The sequence below is a fragment of the Pteropus alecto genome, unplaced genomic scaffold, assembly GCF_000325575.1.
Source record: "Pteropus alecto unplaced genomic scaffold, ASM32557v1 scaffold22, whole genome shotgun sequence".
Lineage (NCBI taxonomy): Eukaryota > Metazoa > Chordata > Mammalia > Chiroptera > Pteropodidae > Pteropus > Pteropus alecto.
Window position 1 is genome coordinate 3,587,914 of NW_006434839.1, and position 25,003 is coordinate 3,612,916.

Below are 25,003 nucleotides of genomic sequence, written 5' to 3' on the forward strand. Positions count from 1 at the left end.
GGGCTAAATTGTTTGGTAACATGATAATTATTACAAAATCCAAAGTAGAGGGAGTTCGGGATGGCTAGCCGAGTTAGAGAAGGTTTATTATTGGTTATCCAGGGCATGTTCACGAAAACATTCATTAGTGCTGCACAGGAGAAAGAAAACAGTGTCAGCAGAGTGGTCCAGCCTGGCAGCGTCCATGGGAAAGAGGCTTGCCTCTCAGGACAGTGGGATTCCAGAGGTTTAGCAGGGCCAACACAGCTGGCCAGGGGTGACATTATAGGTCAGGGGACAGAATCGTGGCTTGGAAACACAGGAACTGTAAGTTCAGCTCCTGCCTTGCATCTCACATTCCGTGTTATTTATTTCTCTTTTCGTTACCTTATGTTTAGTCTTGAAAGGAACTCCCTCAGACACCTGCAGAAGATTCACCCTCAGGCAACCAGTAAATTTGCCTTTGGAGAGCCGCTTAGGGAATCAGACCCTGACCTGTAGTCAGAACACCTGGATTCTAATCTTAGCCTTGCAGCTGTTTGTCTCTTCCCTACCTGGGAGCTGGTCAGAAATGCAGAATCTCAGGACCATTAGACTCGTAGTCAGCATCTGTGTCTCAAGATCCCCAGGTGATTCAGAGCACATAAAAGTTGGAGAAGTGCTGACCTAAGTGGCGAGCTCAGGGAAGGCATGGGCTTTTTCTATCGTTATTTATTATTTTATATCCCCAGTGTCTGTTTAAAGTTTAGCGAATGGTAGTTGCAAAATCCAGGACTCTTCCTCTGACTTGGGCAGATCTAAACTTCTAGGAACTTTGTCAACTTCTAGAGACTTAATTATAAAGTGGTGTAGAGGGAGGGGTGGTGAGTGGAGATGGGTCAACCTTCGGTGGTCAAAAACCCGAAGCGAGCGTTAGAATCATACGTACATGGTGGTGGTGGTTTTAATACAGATGCCTCTGACTAAGTCAGATCTCTGAAGGTGGGTTGCAGGATTTGTATTTTTTAAAAATTTCTCTTCACGTTTGGGAATGTTTATTACAGTATCATATATAATAATGAAATCTTTAACCACCCCTCAAGAGGAAATGGGTAAATACAATGAAATATAATTTAGACATTTAAATGAATGAAATAGAGCTACATGTGTAAAAAAGAATGAATCTAAAAAATTTTTTTTGAAAGAATAAAATTACAGAAGGATGTGTGTGGTATGGTACTATTTAATTAAAGTTAAAAAATTCATATGTATATAATGGAACCATACATATGTAGTAAAAGTGTAAAAGACTTGAATGGGAGTGATAAACACCAAGTATAGTAGTTAATTTTGGGACGGAAGAAGAGGAATGGATGGAAGTTTTAACAGTCCCTTCCTGTTTTACTTCTTAAAAAAGAAAGAGTAAAGGAAAAAAAGATTACAGCAGAAAACATGAAAAATAAGATTGTTCCCAAAGGAATGAATATATAATTATTCAGGGTAACGTTCTCTATAATTTATCCGAATGCTTAAAATATTTCATTATAAAACGACCGAAACAAAACTTTCTTGGTAATTGTGATGCAGACAGTTGGTATTTGGAAATGGTTAATCTAGGCGCTCCGAGGACCTTTCCGTTCTAACTGTGTTTGGACGCAGAGAACTCTCTCCCCACCACCCACTCTTCTGTTCTCATAGGCGACCGAGGCCTATTCGGACGTGCCCAAGGCCTGTGGCTTTCCTGCATTCTGTCCCGATGACAGGCAGCCGTTTCTGTGTGTGATGCTGGCGGAACCCACCAGTCTGACTGCTTTAAGGACCTAGCCCGCAAGGCCCTCCTCTCCGTCGTCTGCTTCTCTCCTTTATGAAAGGAGGGGTCTGTCCTACCACTGCCTAACCTTAGAGCTATAACCTGAGGGTCACCTCCTGCTTTCCTTTTCCCAAGCTATAACCATTTTCATAACACCTTCACTGACACTTCAGTCAGTTCAGCAATAGGACTCAATCCTGTGAATCCCAAGAGTTTTCAATGCCTACCCTAAGCATCACCATTTTCAATTAGTTCTCTTATTGCTTAGTCAGTTCAGCGATAGGACTCATTCCTGTGAATCCCAGGAGTTTTCAATGCCTACCCGAAGTAAGCATCACCATTTTCAATTAGTTCTCTTATTGCTCTATCTGTTTTTGTAACTTCCTTTCTATACCAGACGTGTCCGTAAAATTTAATCAGTAAGGATGACGCATGTTAGTCTGTGAATCAGGGAATGTTAAGAAGGAAGAGGTGGCTCTAATGGCTGGTGTCAAAATGGACTTCTAAATTGAATTGAATTGAATCGAATTGAATTTTTATTCTTCTTGATATACTCTGTAGCAGCGGTTCTAAATCAAGGATGATTTTTCTTCCCCAGGGACAATTGGCAGTGTCTGGAAACATTTTTCATCTTCAGAACTAGGGGAGTGCTGCTGGCACTGAGTGGGTAGAGGCAGGGGATGCAGCTAAACATCCGGTACCACGCAGAACAACCTCACCCCATAACAAAGAATTATCCAGCCCACGGTTATGAGACCCTGCTTTATAGGCCCTCGTACCATGAATATCTTCCTTTCAGTGACACACAGGAGATGGGGCTGCAGCTCTTTTAACCAGGGACAGTGGAACAGGGCATGTCAGAATCCCTGGGAATATAAGCGCAGACCATTCCTGTGTCTTCTTCATGGCCTGGTGGGGGCCAGGGAGTTGGCCGTGTCAGAGATGGAGGGCAAGAAGAGGTTAAGGAGATTAAGGAAAAACTGGAGAGCAGAAAAGTCCAGGTGGTGGGGAGAACAGAGGGGAGCTACCTCTGATGCCTTTGAACTTGGCACCTTGCTATGAATAACACCATTATGCAATAGAAATACAGGATAGCTATTTAAAAATATTCCCGAAGCAAAACGCATAGGTAGTTACAGTGACGGCCTCTAGGGAGTCACGCTGTCCTCTGTCCACACTCGTCTGCAGTGTGATTTTGCCATTCCTCTCGTCAAGAAGTGGAGTCTGTTTTCCCACCCCATGAATCTGGCCTTGTCACTCGCTTTGAGCCAAAGAATGTGGAAGGAGCGATGATGTGCGACCCCCGAGGCTTTGGTTTCCTCCCTCTTGGAATGTTTCTACCGCCATGTGAGGGATCGAGCAAAAGGTTCAGCGGTCCCAGTACAGCCCAGTGAACCTTCCAGCTCATTATGGTTCTACTAGTGAACCTGGAAGAGATCAACTCACTCACCCCGCCAACCCCACGGATTGGTGAGAAGTAATAAATAGTGGTTATTTTAAGTCAGCTAAAACTTGGGGTGGTTTGCTACACAGCCGTAGATGACTGGACATTGTATATAAAGGACGCCATTCAAAACTGTGGTTGACATATTTGCCTTAAAATATGTGTGTAAATATCAGATCATAGTCAAGAGAAACTGAGTGCTTCCTCCTTTGTTTCCTGCAGCACTTCTCGGAACTTCTGGATGAGTTTTCCCAGAATGTCTTGGGTCAGCTCTTGAACGATCCCTTCCTCTCAGAGAAGAGCGTGTCGATGGAGGTGGAGCCATCGCCAACATCCCCAGCGCCTCTCATCCAGGCGGAACACAGCTACTCCCTGTGCGAGGAGCCTCGGGTCCAGTCACCATTCACCCACGTTACCAGCAGTGACAGCTTCAATGATGGTAAACTCAGCAGGACTTGGGACTTGGCACCTGGGGACTTGGCACCTTTGACTTGGAGCTCCTTGAGGGTGTTGGGAGTGTGTGGTATATTATTGTCGGCACCCACGTTAAGCACCTACCTACTGACACTGCGTAAGGCCTGGTGCATGGGCTCTGGGGAAATGCAATTCAGAGAGGCCCAGGACACATTTCTCTACCTGAGGCCGTGTTCTCTGGGAACTTGCAGTTCCCGAATGGTAATAATTGCTTTCTTTGACCCTGTGGATTGGACAGCACAGTGACCTTTTGCAAATCAGAATGGCCCGTTGGTAATTCCAATAAGTCCGTTGTTTCAAGAGATCACATCTTTTTTTTTTTTTTTTTTTTTTTTTTTGATGAGAAAGAATTTTGATAGCCACTCTTATCCATAGAAGCTTCTTGAGCGCATCCTCTTTCCATTTCAGCATGTTCCATTGACCCCCTGTCTCCACCACGTACATGACATCTTCGTGAGCATTCCCAGACTTTGGCGACCCTTTCATGTCCATCATCGATGCCATTGTTATGGTATCTGTCGAAGGCCTGTTTTTCATGGTCTTATGGATGTTGAGATGTTTTGACCATTACTCTGTTGGCCTTTAACTGGTATATGCTACATCCCCCCAACTCTCTAAGTTATGCGTCCCTTTTCAATGTAATTTTCTCGGTTTGTTTTCTCAGAAGTAGAACCAGCTATTTTAATACCTTGAGTAAGTTTTAAAACTACATTCTCTAATCCTAATTCAACATATCCCTTCTTCTCATAGGAGGATGGCATGGGGCGGGGTGGTCGCTAGCTCGACCCCCTCTGGCCTGACCTGGCTGTCCTCATCCTATCCATATACCACTGTACATACAGCAGTGTCTTGTGAAGTGGTTACCTACAGGACAATTCTCTCATGCTTCGCATTGGTTGAAGGCAAATGCTTATATCTACTTCTTCAAAGAGGGAATTAGCTTTGTGGGGGAATCCCTCCTCCAATCGGGGTCCTTAGATCCAGCCTCTAAAAGAACCGACTATGGGACTAGCAAAACATCATATCACTGGACAGAGAGTGCTGTAGATTTTTTCTTTTCCACCTCAGATATGTCCTTCCTTTGAATAGAAGTGTCCTGATTGGCAGCCCAGGACATTTGGCCTTATATCCTCAGAGAAGGGAACGTCCCAGATCTGTGAGTGGACTCTTTCTTGGCTGGGTCCTGCTGGAGCCTTAACTATACGCTCAGATTTTTCCTGGCAAGAGTTAGTTAAGTGTATAACTGAATCCTTCTTCTCTGTAGTTTGTCCACTTTCTCTGCCTCAGATCTGAAGGTGTTGAGGGGAAGTCTCTCTGGAAGGAAGGGAGGAAGTAAAACTAAAATAATGTGAGGATGTGGAGTTGTGAAGGTAAAATGAGATGATGTGTTTAAAGAAATTGGGATTTCAATAAACCATTTTTTTCCCTTCTCGCCTCTCTTTCTTCTCCTATTGGTGTAGAGTTGTTATTGATGGCTGTTGTTTTTCTTTCTTCTTCTTCCTGTTCTTCTTTTGTTTCTTGTCTTTTTCCGCTTTCTCTTCCCCTTCTCCTGCTCTCCCTTTTCCTCCTCCCTCAATTCTTAACTAAATTATTTTCAGGAATGAACTCAATACAAACTTAGGAATAGGGTCTCTGTTTCGACTAAATACTTCTCATTTGCATCACTATATGGAGGAGGATTTTAGCCACTCGGCCTTCTGGGGGGTTTCAGCTTAGGTAAATTCATGCAATTCCTGCATTGGTTTTATTATTTTTAAGAGTGAACTCTAGCATTACATGAAAATTGGACTAAATTACCTTTAAGATTTTTTTCCCATCCTGAGGTTCTGTGTGAGTATGGTTTCTGTGTAACATTTGCGCCTGCCTTTGCTCATGGTTTTACCCCATACTCACTTTTCTGCTTTACCTGTTTTTCCTACAGTTCTTTTGATACCTCTATTTTAAGGCCTACTTCCTCTGTGGAAGGCCTGTCCAGTACCTCTTGTATTAGGTACTGGAATACAAGTTAGTTATCTGTTGCTGTGTAACAACTCTCCCAAAATTGATGGCTTAAAGCAATAATAATCATTGATTACCTCTCCTGATTTCTTGGATAAGGGATTCAAGAGTGGCCTGCGTAGATTCTGGTTCAGGATTTCCCATGACGTTGAAATCAGACTGTGGCTGAGGCCACAGTCATCTATCTGAAGACTCTTCCGGGATTAGAAGGTCTGCGTCCAAGGTGGCTCACTGACATAGCTGGCAGTTTGATGCTGGAGAATTTGTTCCTCTCCACGTGGTCCTCTCCACGGTGCTACTTGTAAGTCACCACGGCATGACAGCTGGCTTCCCAAAGAATGTGGGATCCCAGAGGCCACGGCTGGAGCTGAGATACTTTTTCCGACCTAGCCCTGGAAATTATTCTGTCAGTGCCATGAGGCAGTCCTGCTTCACTGTGGCAGGAGACCATGCGAAGATGTGAGTGAGGGCCAGAAGGACGGGATCACTGGGAGATGTCTCGGAAGCTGACTACCACACTTCTCATCGTGTGGTGTCTGTAAAGTGATTTCTTCCATGTCTGAACCCTTTTATTATGTATTATCAGTGCCTTACGGTCTAGCCATTCATCCAACTAGTGGTTCCTGAATTGTTAAGGGCAGAGGTAGGGGAGACTGAAGCGTGTTCCTGACCTTTGGCAATGGCATCAGGGAAGACACCTGCTCTGATCTCCCATTGCTGGTCCCCAAACACTGGGCTGCATTTGATCAGGTTTCTTGGCTTATAGCAGTTGTCTTGTATAGGATCAGTGGCAGGTAGAAATAGGTGTTTTATAAATGCTTTATGGTTCATTTTTAAAATTCATTCCAAAGCTATTTATTGAGCACCTATCTTGTGCTTAACCTGCCAAGAACTGTTCTAAGCATTAGTGGGTAAAGGAGTAAACACAACTTATAAAGATCTCTGCTTCATGGAGTTCACATTCTAGGATTTGAGGTGGGGAATAGAAAATAAGAAAAAAAAGTGAAATATACAGTGTATTATTAAATGATGATCAGCGATATATAGAAAAAAATTTCAGAAAAAGGGATGGGGGTTTCTGGAGGGGGGGAGGGGAGGAGGTGTCTTAGTCCAGCCGGGCTGCTGTAACAAAACACCACAGACTCGGTGCCTTATAAACAACGGAAATGTATTTCTCACCGTTCCAGAGGCTGGAAGCGTGAGATCAGGGTGCCAGCATGGTCTGGTAAGGGCCTTCTTCTGGGTGCAGATGTTGAATTCCATCCTCACAGGGCGGAAGGGGCCAGGGAGCTCTGTGGGTCTCTTTTATAAGACACTAATCCCATTTATGTGGGCTCCACACTTATGACTTAGCAGCTCCCAAAGGCCTCACCTCCTAAAGTCATCACCTTGGGGGTTAGTATTTCAACATGTGAGTTTTTTGGGGGGACACAGACACTCAAACCATAGCAAGGGGGAGTTGCAAATTTAGGTAGGCTAGACAGGAAGAATTTTCCTTGAAGGTACCATTTGAGCACAGATCAGCCGGACAGAACTAGGAATAACTTTAAAAGAGAAAAAAAAATGTCTCAGGAAGAGGCTTCTTTGGGGAGGAAACAGGAAGCGTAGAGGCCCTGGGCCAGGAGAGCGAGCGTGATAACAGTGTACCTATACTCTGTATTCAGACGATCAGCTTTTAGAATATGCAGATTAGAGATGGTCTAAACAATCCAGCAATCTAACTTTTCCCTATCCGCATGTTTGCTGAACACCTACTGTGTGTTGGGCACCAACCTAGATACACATGGGACATAACAGTAAAACTTAGATCCTGCTTATATGTAGCTCAGCCTGGTGAAAATGCCTTGAACCCAATTACTTTATCAGGCAGAATGTGAGCAATGTCCCAAGAGGAAGTTAATGGTAGAAGGTCAGAGGAGAGAGGGCACAGCCATTGAAGGTCACAGGAAAAGTTACAAAAGAAAAAAAGGCAGAATTTATTTGGGCCTTGAAGTGTTGAGTAGAGTTAAAACAGTGGTAGTGGTTGGAGGGAAGGAGATGATGAGGACATTGATCCTTCCTAAATAAAGATCCCTGGAGAAACGAATGAAAATAAGCAGATTTCCAGAAGTTCAGGGCCCCTTTCACTTCCGTGATGACACTGTTTCCTTGTTTTTTTAATTCTAACCAACATAAATGCAACGTAATGGAACTCATGGGCTCCACCTGTGCTAATAGCTTAGGGAGAGGAGAAATAACCCGTCTGTCTTTTCCTGGAAGCCTTTCTTCTTATTAGGCCAAAGCACACATCATTCAGTCCCACCAACTGGCTCCGTGCTCCATTTATAGACCCTTCGCTGCAGTGGGCTGTGCTAGTGCTTTGCTAAGAACAGGTACAGCGCGTGTCAGATACATTTTGTGAAGAGTCTTCTGACCCACAGCTCATCTTTGTTAAGTACCAGCTTTTCCCTGAGTAAAAGCTGCCTTCTTTTACCAGTGAAAGCACTTTTATTAGTAGGGATGAGGAGCCTGAGGAGTAACCGTTTGGGATGTGTGAAATCAGAGTTAGCCGGGGGGCATGAATGGAGGCGGGGGTGGGGGGCGCTTTGTCCACATCTTAGCTTCAGTTGTGTTTCTGAGTTTCGTGGATGGCCAAATGTTGGGGAACAGAATTATTTTATTCGTTTGAACCCCATTTTACATCCCCCTTAAATCCACAAAGATCTCGAGATGATCATGCTAAGCAAAATAAGCCAGACAGAAAAAGTTGAAAACCACATGATCTCCCTTATATGTGGGATTTAAACATAAAAGCAATAAACAAACATGCCAAATAAACAGAGACTCATGGACATGGACTATAGACTATACTGGTTACCAAAGGGTAGGAGGAGGGGGAAGGTGGGAAGTAGACGGCGTAAAAAGGGTCAAATATGTGGTGACAGAAAGAAATCTCACTATGGGCGGTGAACATACAATGCAATATGTATATGCCTTACTGTTGAATTGTACACCTGAAACTTACTGGATTTCGTCAACCAGTGACGCCATAATAAAAATAAATAAATTAAAAAAAAAAAAAAATCCCTCTCAAGCTGAGTTCTCCGTTGGAGGAGGATGATAGTTCTTTAGTTGAATAGCCAGCATTTAAAAAATCTGTTCACATTGAATTGACTATTCTTTATCTCTTGCATTGGAAAAACAGTTTAAGCAAAACTAGGAGTATCTAGTGTTGGATAATGAGTATTTCATCATAGCTTGGAAAGCCAGTGAATCAGATCATTTTGTCCAGTTTTACTTAGATTAAATGCAGTTCTTCCACAATTGCTTCTAAGCCTGAAACAAAGTGATAAAATAAACACTTTGAGTAGACATTCTTTTCAAGTTTATTAGGATTTTTCTTTTCTTTTTCTTCCTCTTCCTCCCCTTTCCCCTCTCAAAAAACCCTTCTTTCATTGTTCTCTCCCTGCTAAGTCTTCCCTTTCCCTCGGCCTCCCTCCTCGAACACCAGACCAATTATATAGAGCAAACGTGGGTGCTCTCATCCTGTTATCAGTATCATAGATCTCAGATGGACTGCAGACCTCTAAAATCGTATACAAAATTTGGGGCTTTCAACATTTGTCAGTCTTTCTGCTGAGTGCATTTATAACTTTTTTTAGATCTTCAAATGAATCTGTGCCTCCTCCCCACCCCACCAATGTTGGGAAACAGTGGTCTAGGATTACGAAGGAGTCATCTGTCTTCAGGGCTGAATTCATAGACTCCTTTGAAACCCTTGAGCTAAAGCATTTCATGTGGTTCATCAACCACAGGAGCCAGTCCTAGGAATGAGGGCTCAGCCTTCAAAATCCCAGGAAGACATCTTACGTCCAGCTCTTACAAACTTCTGGAATTGGCTGTTAACCAGATGCTAAGCAAGGTTTTCTGTTTTTTTGTTTTGTTTTGTTTTGTTTTGTTTTTAAAAGGACCTTATAAAGAGATAAGCAGAAACATCCAAATAAAATGTAAAATATCCGTGGCTATTTTTATGCTTTGACCGAGGAATAAAAGTTTATATTTCAATGACCTTACAGCTCGCCAGAAGGAGGGTATCTTTATGAGTCATAGTCGTGTCCCTTTGTAGTAAATTGGGGTGCTAAGTATTCATTTGCTTTGTTCCTTAATTTCAGAATTCTTCCTAGGAGAAAACTTAGTAATGCTGGACTAAGGCTGTTTGGACAGAACTAGACACGGCTCCTATCCTCCCAGATAACACAAGAACAAGTTAGAAAAAAATGTAAACTATCAACAGACTCAGTATAAAATATACTAATACAGAAGTGGTCTAATACAGTATTCGCACAATGCACAAGTCAAGGTAACTTTATTTTGGGTGGAATAAGGGACTGTCACTATGGCAATTTCAGGTTAGAGAGGCAGGGCCAGGAACATCAATAATAACCAAGTTCTTTCTGATTAAGCTAGTTGGGTTTCTAGAGCTAGCAGGAGTAAGAAGTGGTTAGTTAGGCTAGTTTAATATAAACTCCAAAGTTATAGAGCTGTTTTCACAGATGAGAATAAGAACAGTGGTCTGTGAGCTATCGAGGAGCAGATGTTACTGGTATGATGGACATAGCTTGGGGGAGTGGGGACAGTCTAGTGGAAGGCAACGACTCAAGGTTGTATGGGAAACGGGGCCTTAGGAACGTGGGATAGAGTTTTTTGGAGACTAGAAGAAAATAATGTCTCATGGCTGACGATGCCAGACCAGGGAAGGTGTGCGTGGACGTAGGGATGCTGGGAGAAATGGAAAGGTGTGTAACAGGCATGGCAAAGAAAAAAATGGATTTTGAAATGCTTAGATGAAACCCACAGCAGGATTAGCACACGATCAGATGTGCTCAGCACAACAGAGATGAGTCATCATGACGCAGGTTTCCCGTTTGCAGTGTTGGAGACATCTTGATGTTGAAATGGGACCTGAAGGAAAGTCACAGAGGGGTGATGGATCGCTGTGTCTTCATCACGTTTGATTTGAGCTATGACAAGAGCATCGATCAATCTGAGCCATCTCAGAAGGGCTAGGTTCCGGGTTAGAAAGGAAGATGTGCTTGTCCTCTCCCTACAGAGAGTAACCGGGTCCCCTCTGACATGGTGGGCTAAAGAAAGAGCTTGATGTGCTTAGGTTGGAACCGTCGCCCTCTCAAGCCTGAAGCCTGGGTTTCTGATATATGCTCTCTGCTATTCATCACCTTTTTGGGTGTTACTTTTTATTATTTTTTTCTAACAGGCAAAAGGATAATGATACTTCTCATTTCTTTTTTTTTAAGTGAAATGACTTCTTTGCCTGCAATGCTACTCTAGCCATTGCAATGCTAGAGTAGAAAGCAATATTTACATCTATTTAGCAATTAAAATTACTTTGGATATTCATGAGAGTCATAACTTCAGTGAAGAAATCGTTATTGCTCAATAAATCTTTTGAAATTATTTTTTCCACAGATATTTAATTTATTCTGTAAACACAATATCCTGCAGAAGGACCTGAGGTGCGACAAGCAGAACACTGATATAATATAGTAGTTATTTTCTAGAGTCAAATTGCCTAGGTTTGAATCTGGGCTCTGCCATTTAAGAATCGTGTGATCTTGGGCAAGTTGCTTACTTCTTGCATATCGCTTTCCTGACCTTTAAAATGGGAATAATAATATTTCTTTCCTTATACTGTTGTAGGGATTGAATGAGTTAATACGTATTAAGTAAGCATTTAGAACAGCGCCTGGCAATTAGTAGGCACTAACTAAATATTATGCAGATTACTGCAGAATTAAACACATAATTTACCAACTGGCCACAATATGAGTGACTGGAATGAGGCAATGAGGTTCTGTGTCCACAAGCACAGAAAGAACACAGAGCGAGGGCAGCGTCCACAAGAAATCGTGCCGATCACAGACGCCTGGCCAATATCTGGAAACATTTAAAACGGCGTCAAGCATAGTGAGCACTGAGTGTTTCAGCTGTTATTGGTTGATCTTAAACTGGAATTTTTTACCTCATGAACATTAGATTAGAAGTCTGTATAAACGAAGGTAAGACGTATAGAAAGAACCAATATTACACCTTTTGTAGTGACTAATTATGGGCTCAGAATCACATTAATTGAAGAATAATTCCTTTTGGCTAGAGACCTATTTAATCATTGATCTCTTGAAAAGCAGTATACTAGAGTGGCCACACCCTCAGGCCGTGGAGGCGGTTTGTCTGAGTGTGAACCCCAGGTCTGCCATGAACCCCAGGTCTGTCATGTACCAGCTGCTTAACTTTGGGCGAGTTACTTAATCTCTTCGTTTCCTTGTCTGTAAAATAGGGCTAATAGTAGTTTGTTGCTTTACATGGTTGCTCTTGGGATTAAATTAATTACTGTATGTAAAGCACTTAGAACAATATTTAGCACAGAGTGAACACTCATAGATGTTTGCTGTGTTTACTGTTATCAGTCCCTCCTCCTGCCACTCATGGCTGAAGGTTATTTCAGGGTTAAGTCACCCAGGGAGGGGATTGCGCAGCAGACAGGCCTCCGACTTCCATTTGAATATGTAGTGGGCTGAAGGGTAATGTGATTCTGACACATTCAACTGAAGTCTTGCCCCTCTCCTAGCCTCCAGAATCCAGACTTAACCATTTTCCTTGAAGAAATTTTTACATTAAAAACCGGTCAAGATTTGCCAACTCCTTTGAAAAATTTCAAAGGGCAAACACAGTTATCAAATGCCGAGGGATTCAGATGAAGCATACTTATTTACTTTACAAAAATTTTCTTTCACTTTGGACATGTTGTATAAATAGTAAATGGATATATATGTGGGTATATCTCATACGTGACATTTGTCCCATGCGATTGCTCCTTTTAGGAATATGTGCACACACGCACTATGTATGTACGCATATGTACATGTGTGTTTGTGCGTATATATACACATACAAGTAGCATATACATAGTATAACATTTCTAAAGATACCATGTACTCCTAATTTAGAGTTTAATCCCCCCCTTTCCAGGAATCAGTATCTATTCATTGCGGTTATTTACGCAGTACACACGGAAGTGGTCGAGGATCTGCATTTTGGTGTTGCCTCTACGCTGGCTTTGATTTCCTGTCTTTTGGCCCCTCTGTGCACCATGCTGTCTGGGTGATCTCGGTGTCTATCCTCACTGCTCATAATTGCTCCATTTTGTCCTTGCATGTGAAGGACTTGCTCATCATCACGAGACATTGGCTTGTTTTTATTTTCTGGCTGATAGCTAAGTGGTGGTGCTGAGGGAATGTGCCCGTTTAATGTGACCTTTGACCGGAAGTTCTTTAAATAAACTCAGATGATATGGCAGTGGTCCCTACTTCCCATAGTATGCACTCCTGACCTCAGTGGGCGATGTTTCCCATCTTAAATGGCATATAAACAATTTAGGAAAAAATTTTTTAAAAAAATATATCTAGCTTCAAGCTTTGGAAATTAGAGGGTATAGAGTGTGTACTGACACTTGCTTTTGTAGTTTAGCCAACAACTCAAATATCTAAGGATAATTCGAGGTCTAAGCTATGGTGGCCGTACTAATCTTTTGCCAATAAAATAAAAGACAAAAATAAGGTCATGCAGAAAAATGATAATACGTGTCCTATTCGTCTCCTTTTACTCCGCCCTTTGTTAACCCCTACCTCATAGGTTACATTTGTCATTTTGTTTCCTCTGGTTTGGTATTTATTTCCACTGAGGGACAGAGTATAAGCCAACACCCAGTAGTTTTAAAATGAAAGCTCTTTTCTCTAATTTCAACCGCCACTGGAATGTTGTTGTCACCAGGCTTCTCACTGGCTGACTTTCTTCTCTTAAGTCATTTGTTTTATGATGTAACTGGTAGGTCTAATCAGTCAGCCTACAAATATGTGTTGATATGGTTCACGGTTGATAGTTGAGAGGAATTATTATGGAAACGAAGTATAGCTATTTTGTTGCAATAGATTCTGATGTAATAATTTACTATCTTGTACATACATTCAGCTGTATTGTATCAGCCAATTATGTCACTGCATATTTTAAAAAACCCAAACTCATTAACTTTAACAACAGTCATTTATTAGTATAGCTCATGTGTCTATGCCTTGACTGGAGGTTGGCTGATTTAGGGGATGGGGCGCAGCTGAGTGATTTTGCTGGGTTTAGCTAGATTCACTCTCATGTCTACAGCCAGCTGAGAGTCGGCTGATCTTAGCCAGGCTCATTTGGGGGTAACTCTGTTTTATGTGTTTTTCATCCTTCTGACACATCCTTCTCATGTGATGGCAAAAGTACAAGGATGTAAGTCCAGTCACGCAAGCGCATTTCAAGAGTCTGCTTGTGTTAGGGAGCTGACGTCCTTTGGCCAAAGCGAGTCACGTAGCCGCTCCCAGTGTTGGGGGACTCATCCATACACAATGGGAAGGTACATGGCAGAGGACTTGGAGAGAGGGGAGGTGAAGAGCCGGAGCCAGCAATGCAATTTATTATATCCATGAAGGTACTCATTGACTCTGTTGAGTCGAAGGATGCTGAAAGGACCCCTTCAGCCACAGGGGCTTATAATAATCGCCATCGTAAGGCCTAAAGTAGCACAAGAAGAAGTAGACCATGTCCGAGTGTGAACATCCAGGGACGATGTATTTCCAGTATGGGCAATTTAGAAATGGTATAAAATTTAAAGAAAAAAGGAGTCACACGTGTTCTGAATTATTCTCCAGAGATATTTTGGTCTTTTGGCATATTTCCTTTCAGTCTTTTTTTTTTTTTCTATCATTTTCTTTATTAATAGTGTACAAATTACATCTAGGTTTCCCCCCTTACTAGTCTATCATAAATCTTTGCTTTGTTATTAAAAAGGCTTAATACGTGTAACGTTACTAGATACATAAATATTCAATTGTTTAGGCACACCGTAATTCACTAACTTTGCTCTTGCTCTTTAATTTTTCGGTTATTTTTAGTGTTTTGTGATTATATATAAAACAGTGGTGAGCATATCCGTGCATAAATCTTTACCCCCATGTGTAGTTGTTTTCTGAATGGGAAGGATACTGATCAGGAGGGCGGAGATCTGGGTCCTGCCTCTAATTCGCTGTGTGATCGAGACCTGCGTGTCAGTTTCTTCATCTATAAAATGACATATTGGAGCTTGAGGGCCTTAAACTTCTAACTCACAAGGTATCTTTCAAGACAGAAGACTAACTTGCTGTATTGGAATGGAAGCATGAAGGTAATACCAGTTGGTTGTCCTCAGAAAATTGAGGGGAAGAGAGACAGGCAGCTTTTTTGGGGGGCTTCTCACTTGGAAGAGTTCAATTGTCTTTGAGACAGGAAATTTGTTTCCAAGTTCAAGTGCCATCGTTTGCGTTTTAGTCTTCATCTCTGATACAGCGATGATTTTATATGTATATCTGCATATGTGAACTAATATATACACACACACACGCACACATATATATGTAGATATATTTCTTTTAAAATGGGAGTATAGAACGCTGAACATTAAGAATATAAACTCTCTTGACCTATTTTATGAATGTTTCTCTTTGAGAATGGCTTAGGTAGATTGGAAGAACCAGTTTCATTACCTGTCTTCATTTTGTCTTCTACATTTGTATATGCTTTTTGTGTTTATTTTTGCCTTTTCTTTTGTTTGCCTTGTGACTTAAGTTTCATCGCAGTAATCATAATTTCACGGCCAGGGGATCTGACCTTATCTCGCAATTTCCTGGTAATTGCATATGACCTTTTTCTCCAGTATGTCCCCCGACTGTTCATTTTAATATATACCGAGGCTTTATATTTCACTGTACTCTTTCTCTTCCAGCCTCTGCCAGGGATAAATATTGCTCAGCATGGACAGGCCGTAAGCGTTAACTTCACAAAGCAGAGGCATCCACGTGTTACTCTTGAACAGAGAAAGTGTGATCTCTGCTATCTCTGTCTCTCCATCCCTTCCCCAGATCTGTCCTCCATGTGTCTTCCTTGCAGGTGACAGCCTTCTAGTTCCTCGGCTCCTTTTGGGAGAGACCTTAGCATCTTCTTTCGGCTCCTCATCTGGTCGCTTCTCTAAACGGAGCTGAGGCGTCCATCTGGCCAGCAGAATTCTGTGTCAGCCGCAGTGTGGTCTCCCTTCTGTGGCTGCCATCAAAAGGCCCTTTGTTTCCTCCCCCTCCCCCTCGGCCAGGATGTGGCACACGCCTCGAAAGACGGAAACTCCCCGTCACTGCACTGCACTCAGCGGCTCTATGGAACTAGCTCGGAAAGCAAGTCATTTTCAACCCACAGGAGTCTTCCCCATCTTTATTTTACTTCAGGAAATAAATGGGGCTGGGGTGGTTAAGTCAGTTATCAACTGGATTTAGGGGTAGATCCTTTTCCTTTGTGAATGCGACGCTAACTTCTTCCTGTGTGTGAAGGAAGTTGCTCATGAGATGCTATTTTAATAATTGGGAACTTCAGTTTTTTGCTTCTGTGCTCGCCCTTCCCTACCCTTACGTGACGCGTGTGTACCTTTTTGTGAGAAAAGTTGAGTCCAGTTCTCAAGTGTACATTCATTTCATAATGTGAGTGACTTCGGTCCCCTGTGCGGCAGGGGTTCACCGAGCATGTGGCGTATGCGCGTTTGCGTGTCTTCGTAAAGCGCGGGAGCACATCTTTGCTCGTTTATTTTCGCCTCATTGTAGTAAAACTAGGGTTCGGTAAGGAATGCTGATTTGGGGGGACGTCTGGCTCGTTTTTCTTGTTCTGCACCTGTTTTCCAATCTCTTCGTCCTCTCCTTTCTGCCTTTCCTCCCTCCTTCCTCGAGGGCTGTGCTGAGGTCCTAGCTCTGAAGGAAGGAACTCGGCGCCCCGACGAATGTGTGCGAAGTGATAGCAGGGCTTCCGTCTGCTCTGTCTCGTTGCTGCGACGCCATCCCCAGGCCTTGTGATGCTCACGAAAGCCAGCGGCGAGCCGAGACCCAGACTCGCCACGACCCAGCGCTTTTCTCTGGATGAGCATGTAGACCCTTTCGGCAAGAGGCAGGCATGTGTTACAAACTCTGACGTGTTCCCGAGGGCTGAGTAAAGTTCTGGAAGTCTAGGTTCAGTATGAGGCATACATGGGCTCTTAAGAGGACAAAATACACGGAGCGAGAAGAAAAAATAAAGAAAACAAATAACTTGAGAGAAAGATAGAAATAACCTTCTATCTTCGATCCTCTCTCCTGAGATTCTGGTTGCCAACCATTTGCTACTTTCTTTCTTATTTTTCAGTGAATATATTTATTTGTTTTTGAATGGCTAATGCATGAACTTTGAAAATGAGAAAGTAGGAAACAGGACACACTGAATTTGTCCCTCGTATCCTCTTCCCCACGTACCCAGCCTCCTTCCTGCCTATGCAGGAAGCCACGTTTCTCTCTTTGGTGTGTGTCCTTCCAGAGTTTCTTTAGGCAGACTTACCCTCAACTGAATACAAGTACTGATTCTTACTTTGCCATTCGTTTCTTTATCCATTGATCTCCTCTCTCACATTCTCATTTTATTTCCTTTTATTCCGTTCTCAATAATTCTTTGTTGGAGCTTTTTTTTTTTTAAAGAGAAAGATCAGTGGGCCTTTGTTTCACTTATGACTGAAGCCCTGAACCGGTTCACACGTGTGCTTGTCCTTTTCCCCACAGATGATGTGGAAAGTGAGAAATGGTACCTGTGTACAGACTTTCCTTCAGCAACCATCAAGACTGAGCCGATCACGGATGAGCCACCCCCGGGACTTGTTCCCTCTGTTACTTTGACCATCACAGCCATCTCCACCCCTTTAGAGAAGGTGGAACCTCCTCTGGAAATGAGTACTGGGGTATGCTCAATTTTCATCCATATAAACAAGCTGGATCAGAAAACATAGATCTTTATTCTCCAATAAGTCATTTAATCTTTTTGGAGCCAGTGGCGGCTGTATATGTTTAAGGATATATAGCTCCGTGTGTGTGTGTGTGTGTGTGTGTGTGTGTGTGTGTGTGTGTGTGTGTGTATCAAGGATGTATTGAGTTGGTGTCAACGTTGATTATATCACTTCCTTTGAAGCCATCCAGAAAAATTCATAGCAAGTCTGAGTTCACTTTTTCTAGAATAGCTATTACAAAATTTAAAAAAAGAACATAGATGGATATCCATGGTTAAAATGTTCTCCATGGGACTGGTTTTTAAGCCAGTAGAAAGGGCGCAGTGAAGATGGTGATGCAATCAGGGCTTGTGGCCCCACGGCTGCTGGGAATGCTGGTTCCTCTGCTGTCCTTTACACTCCTAGTGTGATGCTGCGTTGTCCTGACCCAGTTCAGAGACTTCCCACCTATCGAGTCTTACTAAGTTACCCGTGGAAAACATAGAAACTTGGGATTTCTTCCATGCCCACAGCAGGTGGAATTCTGCCTTCTCTCTGGGTATTTCCAGCGTCTGCCGATGGACCAGAATCATACTTGTGCGCCTTTTGACGGATGCTGGAAGCCAGTCCTAACTTTCAGTTAAAGCCTCAGGTGCTAACGATGACTCTACTGATGCTTCCTGAGTCAGATCTTCTCTGAGCAAGGTGCAGTTGTCTGCCTGTTCAGGACAAGGTCGCGCAGAAGCAGTAGAGCCGCCCGCTTCTCGGCACGCTCATTCTCAGAGCTGTTTACAGTCCGCCTGTGAGAAGACGAGGGATGAGACAGCACCTCTGCACCCGGCCCTAGAGCTCCTTGCTCAGCAGCTCCCTGGGTCTGCTCAGCGGACTGGCTTTCTAGAGTGTGTAGTAGTCTCCTCGCTCCACAGATGTTTTGGGTCAGCTGATTTTTAAGTATATTACTAGAAAGGTCAGAGTCCTGGCCTCGCTCCCTGTGTGTGGACCAGATACCTTGTCTCTTTTCCCTACTGAGTCGTTGATGGTTAAATGTCGTCAGCCATCAGGAAGCCTGTAGAGAATGGGTGAGGCGTGGTCCAATCTGTGCCCACTCCAGGACACACTGGTACAGGTCTGTGGCCTTTTAAAAATTCGCCAGACTACTTTGCGATAAAAATGCCTTTATGTTACCATGAAGACAATAAAAAGAAGCACCAGTGAGTAAGCCGGGGGTTATTAATTTTAGAATTTAGAGGGTTCCATCATCTGTAACGCCAGCTTTGGCAATGAGCGTGGGGTTTGAGAGCTAAGCCACCTCCCTGCCAGAGAAGCCGCCTGTGTTCCGCTGGGCCTCAGCTGACTCCAGAGAGGCAGGGCTGTCCTCAGAGGAAAACACAGGTGGCGAATAGCTCCCCTGAGTGTTTCCGCGGGGCTGTTACTGGTTTTTAAAAACTGTGTTTGAAATTCTTCCTTTAGGTCGATTCTTCGTGCCAGACCATTATTCCTCAGATCAAGCTGGAGCCTCACGAAGTGGATCAGTTCCTCAACTTCTCTCCCAAGGAAGGTCTGTGTCCTCTCCTCTCCTCTCCAGGTGTCGGTGCAGGGTCTGAAAGGAAAGGGGGTGTGGGAAGGAGTGCTGGGGTTCGTTGCTCCCACATAGCTTGCTTCAGGAAATAGCTCTGTCCTTAAAAACCTTGATTCTACATACAAATTTCGAAAGTTCAATTTCATTTTCCTATACATGTAGGGGCTTAATTTCCAGCTAAATCTCTTAACCTTACTTTTAGTCCCAGCCAAGGTGACTTTTCAAAACCTTTAGAGAGACTGCTGCGACTTGGTTGCCGACGACAAACACAACAGCCATCCTCACGCCATCCTGCTGGGGACCTGTGACTGTAGCCCAGCTCTCTGCCCTGGAGTGCTGATCAGTAGAGGCAAATAAGCCGACACCCCCAGAGGCACCCATTTAAACAGCTCTAGCTTAAACCCTTTGTAAAGCGAGCTCACAATTTATCTGTCTGATCGGTTCAGTGTTTCTAAAGGTTGATTTTAGATGACAGCAGTTGAAGGAAACTTCTACCTTGTTCGTAGTGTTTATGTGTCTCGTGGGCTTCTCTGCATCCATCGGAACTCAGTACTGTCATACTGGAAGTTGTCAGACTTTCACTTTTTTCCGTCTGTATGTCAGTTTCTTTGGGCTTCTTTCTCTTGCTCTCACGGGAGGCCCGCCGTTAGGAATCCTGAAGGCAGAACCATACCTCTCACGGAGTCAGTGAAGGTCTCTCCGCCTTGTTTATTCAGATCTTCCTGCAGGACCTTCCTGCTCGTCTTAATTCTGTGCCTTCAGCCATGCTGCCACCTCCCGTTTCCTTTACGCAAGAGTAGTTCGTTAGTGTAGTCAACAAATAAATTCTTATATACATTTGCCATAGAAATCTGTGCACACGAGCAGTTCTCATGGAAACATAGTCTGCTTTCGTTCCAGTAGAAGCTAACTCAGGATTTGATGGTGACCATTTAATCAGGGTTGACACTTGCCTTTATTATCAGTAAAAAGAAGGATTGACTTTTCAAAAATGAATAGACTCCATATTGAGACAGTATTTCTTTTGCGGTGAGTGATATACGTTCGTGCCTTTCAGCTTAATGTACTGCTGTGATTTCTTTCGTTTTTCCGACACCGGTTATTACTATCAAATACATCTTGCTCTTTTAATTGATGTGGCAATACACCTCCGAGAGCGTCCTAACTGCACCAGTGAATCCCACAGTGGCTTCGGAATCTGGGGTCACTGGAGGAAAAGTGTCTTAAAGTGAAGTAAATGGCAGGCTTTGCTCGTTATCCTGGACAAACAGAGAGGTCAGGAAATTCAATACCCTTGAATGCCTCAGAGCTTCTGGGCAGAGACCTTGCTGAGCCGGCCCTTCCAGTCACCTAGGACTGGCATTTCACGTGGTATTTGGAAATCCGAGACCGAGGCACCTGTGGCCAGGTCAGTATCTTCATAGGTAGGAAAGAGGAGATTCAAGCTGTTTCACTTTTCCTGTCATTTCTTTTGTGCGTGTGTTAGAGGGGGGAGCACCTTCTGCTTAGAAAGGAGAAAAGGATTAGAGTAACCTGGGCTGTTTCAAGTGGAAGAGGCACGTAAGCGTGAGGTCTCTTGGCTGGTTCTCCAGATAACAGCACAGCGTGGCAGGCAGCAGGGGCCCCTATGGCTTAGTCTGCCTCTGTGTGTTGTTGTTGTTTCTACCATTGTCGAAAGGTAAACTGAGGCATTTATAAATGTTGAGCAACCAGGCAGCACCAAACCGGAAGTGGTGAGGAGCACTCCGCCAGCTGGAGACCCAGGAGAGACTTACAGAGGAGAGGCCGAGGTCGCCTGGGCTTCAGCCTGAAACCTCGTTGGCTGTTCGTGGTTGGTCGACTTTCACGTTTCGAGTTCATAACCTTGAGGCATTTACAGGCTCAGGGTTCGGTGTGTCTACGTGGGCTGCCACGGCCTAGAGCCCCTCAGCACCATAAGCGCTTAGGCATTCAGGACACTGGGGACCTTGGTCGACCCTCTCAAGACGCTCTGGGTGGGGTCGCTCTCCTCGGGAGAGTAGTCGCGCCTCAGAAGGACCCTTCCCACTGGTGCCACGTCAGGCAGTCTCTGTTTGACAAAGAAGAGAGGACAGGCCTGAGGCCCCGTTGCCATAGGAAGCGTGCAGACCTGTAGTCGTTTTATGAGTTTATTTGAGCCAAACTGATGACAGTTGCTGGGAAGCAACGCCTCAGCAGAATGAGAAAATGCTCCGGAGGATGGAGGTTTTGCAGCTTATTTTATACATTAGACAAAAGGGAGGGTTTCATGAAATCCCCTGGTGGTAGATTAGGGGCTGGCAGGAAGCAAAGTCGGGAAATCTCTAGGATTGGAAAAAAGGCAAAGGGGAGAGATGCTTCTTTTACACTGGTGAGTCAGGCTAGTTAATAATGAACTTTTACAGCACACAGAGCTGGTGTGGGGGCGAACAAGATAACAATGTGGGGTCCTGTGGTCTCGTGCTCTGGGGATCTCGTGCTCTGGTGCTGGCGGTCGCACCTTTGAGGAGTAGGAAAAGGAAGTTACTCTGACATTTCAAAATATGTTATCCCAGATGCATAAGAACGCTGGACAGGGCTCACTCAAGGTAAAGACTGACCTTTGCTGAGGAAGCTATAGGCCTGGGACGTGACTGCCCGCTGTGACCTACCCAGTTAGGAATTCGTGATCTGATCATCCTGTGTGGCCACTTTTAGCCACTAGACTTGTCAGGCCTGCCATGTAGACCCCCTGAGCTGGTCAGGTTTATTGCAAAGCCCCTTTTTCGCCCACAGCCCCTAGCAGCTCTCTGGCCTAGCAAGGCCAGGCGTGTGTGAGGCACCCAGGCACCCAGGCGCTGTGCCCAGTGCAGAGCCGCTGTGCTGAGGGCTGTGTTGTCCCGGGATCCCCAGGAAGGTGTGGTGTGAAAGGCTGACCAAGGTCACGTGCCTCGGCTCAGTAATAGCAGCTGGCCGTCAGAGTATTTGAGCATAGCGGAAAGATCCACCGCTCGGAAAAAGGAGCGAGACCCCAGAGCTCTCTTGTCAGGTTGAACCGAGAGTGGATTCTCTGTTTAGGGGCCCCTCCCCGCTGCCCTGGAGATGCCCGAGGTACCGACCGAGGTACCGGCCGAGGCTAATGGGCCCTGGCAAAGAGTGTGTGTACCTTACCTCCCTAAGGATGGACGAGGGGTGGACTCTCAGATGATGGGGGGCTTTGCAGGACAAAGCCCCTGTGCCCCCCGTCTGTTTTCCAGGCCTACTTATCTACATGTGGATTCAGTGCTGTGAATGCAGAATGCCTGGCATCTCGCCGTGCACATTCCTCCGGAAACAAATAAGCTTTTCTCAAAGCCTCATGGGCTCCCAGATTTCACTTTATTTTTTTTTTAAAGGTCATAATACATTCGCTTAGGTTACAAGTCCAACTATAGAAACGATCCTGAATAAATACAGTGAAAAATTATGCCAACACGTTCCCCTTCTACCCTAATTTCCCCCGCCATTAGGTCGTAATTTAGTTTTTTATATGTTATCCAGGGTTTCTTTATGCAGGTACAAGCAAATATAAGTCTGTATTCTCTGTCTTTCCTTTTTCATACAAAAGGGGGGCTACTCTATACACTGTACTGTACCTTGATTTTCCTCCACCCTCTTAACAGTGCATCTTGGAGATTTTTCCTTATCAGCTCAATGAACTGCCTCATGTTTCTGTCCAGCTGTCCCCAGTTGTGCTGTGTGGATATACAGCCGTTTAGCCTTCCCCAAGCCCTGCTTCGCTGCTCTCTGATGGATGAAATCTGCTTCCCTTCCCCCAGCCTCCGTGGACCACCTGCACCTACCGCCCACCCCTCCCAGCAGCCACAGCAGTGACTCGGAGGGCAGCCTGAGCCCCAGCCCGCGCCTGCACCCCTTCGGCCCGGCCCAGACGCACAGTCCAGCCCGAGCCGTGGTGCGGGCCCCCTCCACACTTTCCAGTTCTCCCCTGCTCACAGCACCTCACGTAAGTCTGTGCCGGCATCTCTGGACTCGAACCCTTTCCGTTTGTCACTTGGAGCTTCTCCCAGGCCGGGTGCCATTCAAGGCCACTTGATTTTTATTCTCGTAAGGAAGTCTTAGGTTTAAAACCAGGTGGTAACCATCTTAAAGGACATTTTGAAAACTTCCTATCATCTCACCATGCTAACATGATTCTCTCTTTTCCCCGTGCACACTTCCGGTTTTATTTATGTTTGTTTTGTATACCCATAAGCACGAGGAATAGAAATGTGTTGTTTTTTCCCCTCAAAATTCTATCACAGATATTTACCATCAATTTTGGTGATCGTTACAACTTACAATAGGAAGTAACTTAATTTTTAAATAAGTAATCTTTGACAAACTTAAAAATCTCTCTGAGCTTCAATGCTTTGATGTCTAAAGCTCAAAAATATAGTTTATCTCTTTTTCTTGGTGGTCTGACTCAACCAGTGACGGGTTAGAAGTCATGAGCCATCATCCATCCCTAACGTATCTAAGGGCACCATTTTCCAAATAAAAAATAGGGATAGAAAATTAACTTTTTATTGTTCTGAGGAATGAATTGATTTCTATGAAATCTTAAGAATGATAAAATTATAATCTCACTAAATTTATAATATCACGTAGAGAAAGTGTGAATGAAATGAGAATATTTAAAAATTCTATCAGAACCGTCTTAACATAATTTTGAAAACTCGAATTCGGCCAGTCCCAGAAAGTTCTAGATCGGTGGCCACATTCTTTTATATCACCGTTACAAAGGACAAGGGGATTATTAACTCTTTCCACTCTGCCTCTACCTTCCCCACTCTAACTCGACCCCTCTGATTACTAGACTAGCTTTCATCCTATACATCTGACGTCCCGCCACGGTTTACGTTCATGGAGGAAGTCCTCCCAGGGTCACGCCCTTCTCAGTGACCGTATGTGTTTCCCTCACCTGTGCCGTCAAGCCCGCTCTGTGTTAGGTGTCTCCACGCTCTGCCGTTTCAGGAACTCCTTACCCACTCCGGGCAGAGCAGCACCTTCACTTTTCAGATACTGCCTTTTGCTTAAAATGCCCTTCTCTCTCGTGTAAATCATCTCCTTTTTTTTTTTTTTCAAGAGGCCCAATTCAAGTCTTATCTCCTATCCCGAGCCCTCCCTCATCACTCACGCTCCTATAAGTGTTGACTAAATTTTCAGTGCTCCCTGAGTTAATATAGCAGGGTATCATTTAATCGCTGTCATCCTTTCATGTGTTCAGTCAGGTCTCAGTTTTGATCATAAGCTGCTGGAGAGCTGGAGTTTGTTTTTGAGTCCCCCATGGCATGTAACGTGGAGCGAGTACACGCTAGGGACTCAGTCTGTTTGACTAGTTAGAAATGCGTTATTCCGTGATGGGTTAAGTGAGATGAGCGACAGTTGTCATCTTCATTGATAGCCAGTCTGGGACTTTACCGAAGCCAGAACCGTCCTTGGGAGGCGCCTGCAGGTGCAGCCCTGGGTGTCCCGACCTGTGAGTAGTAAGTGCAGGGCAGGAAGCGACGCCTAGAGAGTAGAGAGCATCTTGCAAAACGGCATTTTCAGAAACAACAAAACTCGTTCCCACGAGCAGAGCGGAGCTTCACAGGAACCCGTCGTCACCCCAAGGCCAGGCATCTCTAGGGATGTGGGAAGCGAAGTCTGTGCTCTTACCTTGGGCACGATTGCTAGTGGATTGCCTTCTAGGAAATAACAGGTGGAGGTTTCCTTACCTTTCCCTTGCCTTCCTTGGGTTATGCCACTTCTCCATCTGCTTTTCCTTCAGGATACCCGATTCTCAGCGGAAGCGCCGGGGCATCCTTTCCTCTCAGCCTTTTGCAAGATATTATAACAGGC

At 44.3% G+C, this 25,003-nt stretch overlaps 1 protein-coding gene across 3 annotated transcripts in view; it reads left to right on the top strand.

Annotated features, from left to right (window-relative positions):
• CREB3L2 (cAMP responsive element binding protein 3 like 2) overlaps positions 1–25,003 on the top strand; it is a 101,211-nt gene that overhangs the window by 55,333 nt on the left and 20,875 nt on the right. For all 3 annotated transcript variants that reach the window (XM_006910489.3, XM_015588355.2, XM_015588354.2), the window contains exons 2-5: positions 3,435–3,651; positions 17,369–17,544; positions 19,039–19,126; positions 22,942–23,126. In XM_006910489.3, coding sequence (XP_006910551.1) covers positions 3,435–3,651; positions 17,369–17,544; positions 19,039–19,126; positions 22,942–23,126 — 666 coding nt within the window. The remainder of the gene's footprint in view (positions 1–3,434; positions 3,652–17,368; positions 17,545–19,038; positions 19,127–22,941; positions 23,127–25,003) is intronic.